This window comes from Chiloscyllium punctatum, chromosome 52, assembly GCF_047496795.1.
Source record: "Chiloscyllium punctatum isolate Juve2018m chromosome 52, sChiPun1.3, whole genome shotgun sequence".
Taxonomy (NCBI): Eukaryota; Metazoa; Chordata; class Chondrichthyes; order Orectolobiformes; family Hemiscylliidae; genus Chiloscyllium; species Chiloscyllium punctatum.
Genome location: NC_092790.1, coordinates 19,132,745 through 19,135,961, shown reverse-complemented (window position 1 = coordinate 19,135,961; position 3,217 = coordinate 19,132,745). Strand labels below are relative to the sequence as shown.

At 46.4% G+C, this 3,217-nt stretch overlaps 2 protein-coding genes across 2 annotated transcripts; both read left to right on the top strand.

Annotated features, from left to right (window-relative positions):
• Positions 1 to 810: 810 nt before the first annotated feature.
• LOC140470824 (histone H2B 1/2-like) lies at positions 811 to 1,587 on the top strand. The gene has a single exon (XM_072566806.1). The coding sequence runs from the start codon at positions 882 to 884 to the stop codon at positions 1,332 to 1,334; it is 453 nt and encodes a 150-aa protein (XP_072422907.1). The 5' UTR covers positions 811 to 881; the 3' UTR covers positions 1,335 to 1,587.
• Positions 1,588 to 2,409: 822 nt separating this feature from the next.
• On the top strand, positions 2,410 to 2,876 carry LOC140470834 (histone H2A-like). The gene has a single exon (XM_072566815.1). It carries the CDS (start codon positions 2,416 to 2,418, stop codon positions 2,803 to 2,805), a length of 390 nt encoding a protein of 129 aa, XP_072422916.1. The 5' UTR covers positions 2,410 to 2,415; the 3' UTR covers positions 2,806 to 2,876.
• The last annotated feature ends 341 nt before the right edge of the window (positions 2,877 to 3,217 follow it).

The following is a 3,217-nucleotide window of genomic DNA, read 5'->3' as shown; positions in this document are numbered from 1 at the left end:
TTAAAATTCACAGAAGTACCAAGTTCAAAACAATCCTTAAATAACAGTGACCAGTTCAGAGTGAGTACAAATGACTTGTCACCAAATAAAATTCAGAGAAAATCCACATGGCAATGTTTATAATGGAAATAAAATCCTGCTCGAAACTGAAATGCACCGAATAATATCTATTCTAATGTAAGATTTCAGGAACTGAAATATTGGCAAGACACTGCTGACACTGAGGAGCTGAACAGACAGAGAATAAAATTCATGTTGTCAGCAGAAAGCAAAAGACACAGGTCACAGTACATCAGTTCCCTTTAGTAATTGAGGTAATCAGAGTAGAACTGACAATGATACACACACTGGCAGATATTCTGAGTAATGTATGAATACTTTGGCTGATACTCATTCGAGATTTGAAGAAGAATCGGCGAATAGATAAGTGAAGGTAGTTTATAGAGTAGATGATGGTAGGATCTCCTTCATTTTCAGAGAGTGTAGAGCAAGAAACACAAGCAAAAAGTATATTCCTTAACTCCCAGTTTCCTCCAACACAATGTACTTTTCAAGTAGTTCCATCATTTCCAGGAGTAAAACACAGTCCCTGTCAGATTGCAGTGCATTTTCTCACTTGACAACAAATGTGATGCCATTTTAAAATGGAAGAGAAAAGAAAACCATTATCTAAAGACGCAGAATACATTACAATTAGAATTTCACATTTTAGAATGAGCACGGAATTTGATACCTTCACAAACTTTCTCTTTGTGTTTCCAATGATATTGCAGATCTTCACAGATTCACATTGAGTCCCAAGCTAACCAATCAGAGTGATGTTACCATGCCTACAAAGTAGCCAATCATAAGGCAGGCCTCCCCATCCCTCATTAGCATTGATGACGCCGTCAGTCTATAAAGCGCGAGCTCCGAGCCCGCTTTCCCTTATTCTGTGTCTGACCGTGAGTGTCGCTATGGCTGAGGAAAAGAAGAGTCAAGTTGCCAAGAAGGGCGCGAAGAAAGCGGTGAAGAGGGCTCCAGCGAAGGGCGGCAAGAGGAGGAAGCGGACCAGGAAAGAAAGTTATGCCATCTACATCTACAAAGTGATGAAGCAGGTTCACCCCGACACCGGTATCTCCTCCAAGGCCATGAGCATCATGAACTCGTTCGTCAAAGATATTTTTGAGCGTATCGCGGGGGAGGCTTCCCGCCTGGCCCATTACAACAAGCGCAGCACCATCAGCTCCCGGGAGATCCAGACCGCCGTGCGGCTGCTGCTGCCCGGGGAGCTGGCCAAGCACGCCGTGTCGGAGGGCACAAAGGCGGTGACCAAGTACACCAGCTCCAAGTGAAGGACCGCACTGCACTGAAACACATTCACAACCCAAAGGCTCTTTTAAGAGCCACCTACAACTTCACTGAAACAGCGGAATCGTTATGTTTGTATTTTTTAAATAAATGTATCTACGAGACTTGTGTTTTATAAACGTTCTGTCAAGTATTGAATGATCGCTGACCCCGTTCGCGCCTTATTTTCTGATACGTTCATGTGTATCCTGTAGTCCCTGCCTGGGGAGAGAGATCATGTTAAACGCCACTGAGTCATTTTTCAGCTGATTGCATGTGTCCTTGTTGCTCTTGGTTAGTCGATCAGTTCAGGAGCTACAATCCCCCGTGGGGCATGAACCCTGAGTTTCATCCCTATCAAACCAAGTGCCCCGAGCACCCGCCGGCTAGCAAAAAAAAACGGTTTCCCTCTGAGTCCGCTTTTACTTTATTTATTTTTAATTTCCAAATCTCCGCACGGGTATTGTCCGGATGCAGAGCCTTGCCAAATGCACCGAAATAAAACTAGAACAGCTGCAGAAGTGGCAGAGTAAATATGGAGTTTTTATCGATCTATGATCGTGTGCAATAGGGAGGGTAACTTCACAATATTCTCGAAGGATCGTCTTCACGAACTCGGGAGAACGTAATCTCATGTTGTACCAGTATATCGGGATGCTGTTGAAATGTGAAATAAATGATCTGTTGCAGAGTGCAGGGTTTGGCGCCGTTTTTGTGGTTCCGCTTATGTTTAACCTTTGGAAAGTCTCAATTCAAGTTCAGAAATGGGCAGGTTCCAGTAGGCTAGGGAATGAGGTAGAGAGTTAATGTAAAGGGCCCACTTTTCATGTAGAAGTAAATTATCTCGAATATTCTTCTGTGTTTAAACTGCCTGCTTTTCGGTATACATTGGCGGGCTTTTCAAATTGTAAAATAAGCGGTTGATGATTTGGCGCCGGTACTTTCCGCCCTCCTCCCCGTTTCGGAGGGGCTGAACAATGGGGCCAATCAGAAACGGCCGCCCCACCATTCCTCCCGAAGGTATAAGAGGCCGCGATGTGGGCGGGGTGTAGTATTCTCTCTGAAAGTGCGGGTGAGATTGTGACTATGTCTGGAAGAGGAAAGGGCGGTGGGAAAGGTCGCGCCAAGGCGAAGTCTCGGTCGTCCCGGGCTGGCCTGCAGTTCCCGGTGGGCCGTGTTCACAGGCTCCTGAGAAAGGGTAACTATGCTGACCGTGTGGGTGCCGGAGCGCCGGTCTATCTGGCTGCGGTGATGGAGTATCTGACGGCTGAAATCCTGGAGCTGGCCGGCAACGCGGCCCGGGACAACAAGAAGACCCGCATCATCCCCAGGCACCTACAGCTGGCCGTGCGCAACGACGAGGAGCTCAACAAGCTGCTGGGAGGGGTGACCATCGCTCAGGGCGGGGTGCTGCCTAATATCCAGGCCGTGCTGCTGCCCAAGAAAACCGCCGCTGGGGGCGCCGCTAAAAAGTGAAGAGACTATTCTTGAATCTAACAACCCAAAGGCTCTTTTAAGAGCCACTCACAGCATCTGTGAAAGGAGCTAAACACTCTGTCTGTCTGATTGAATTACCTTCCTTTAACTATATCGGTGTCAGTCCCTACGTGATTCGATACTGTACTGTTACTGTGTGTGATCTAATATGAAACCTTTCCTCATGGCCGTTCACCGTTTGAGCCGCAGCACAAGGAGCGTGAAAAGTGTATCATGGAATATTGATACAACGCTATCTTAACAGTCCTCGGAGTACATTATTTTTATTGCTTGTAGGTTTCTGTGGTCCCGTGTCTTTAATTGTCGTCTTATAAATGAATCACTCAGTCCCTGTGCTTCCCATCCACAGGCAGTTTCACGTTATCTTGAATTGCATTTGGGAAGAGCTGAA

Excerpts from the sequence above, each read along its gene's own strand:
- LOC140470824 (XM_072566806.1), top strand. The coding sequence starts at position 882 with ATGACGCCGTCAGTCTATAAAGCGCGAGCTCCGAGCCCGCTTTCCCTT.
- LOC140470834 (XM_072566815.1), top strand. The coding sequence starts at position 2,416 with ATGTCTGGAAGAGGAAAGGGCGGTGGGAAAGGTCGCGCCAAGGCGAAG.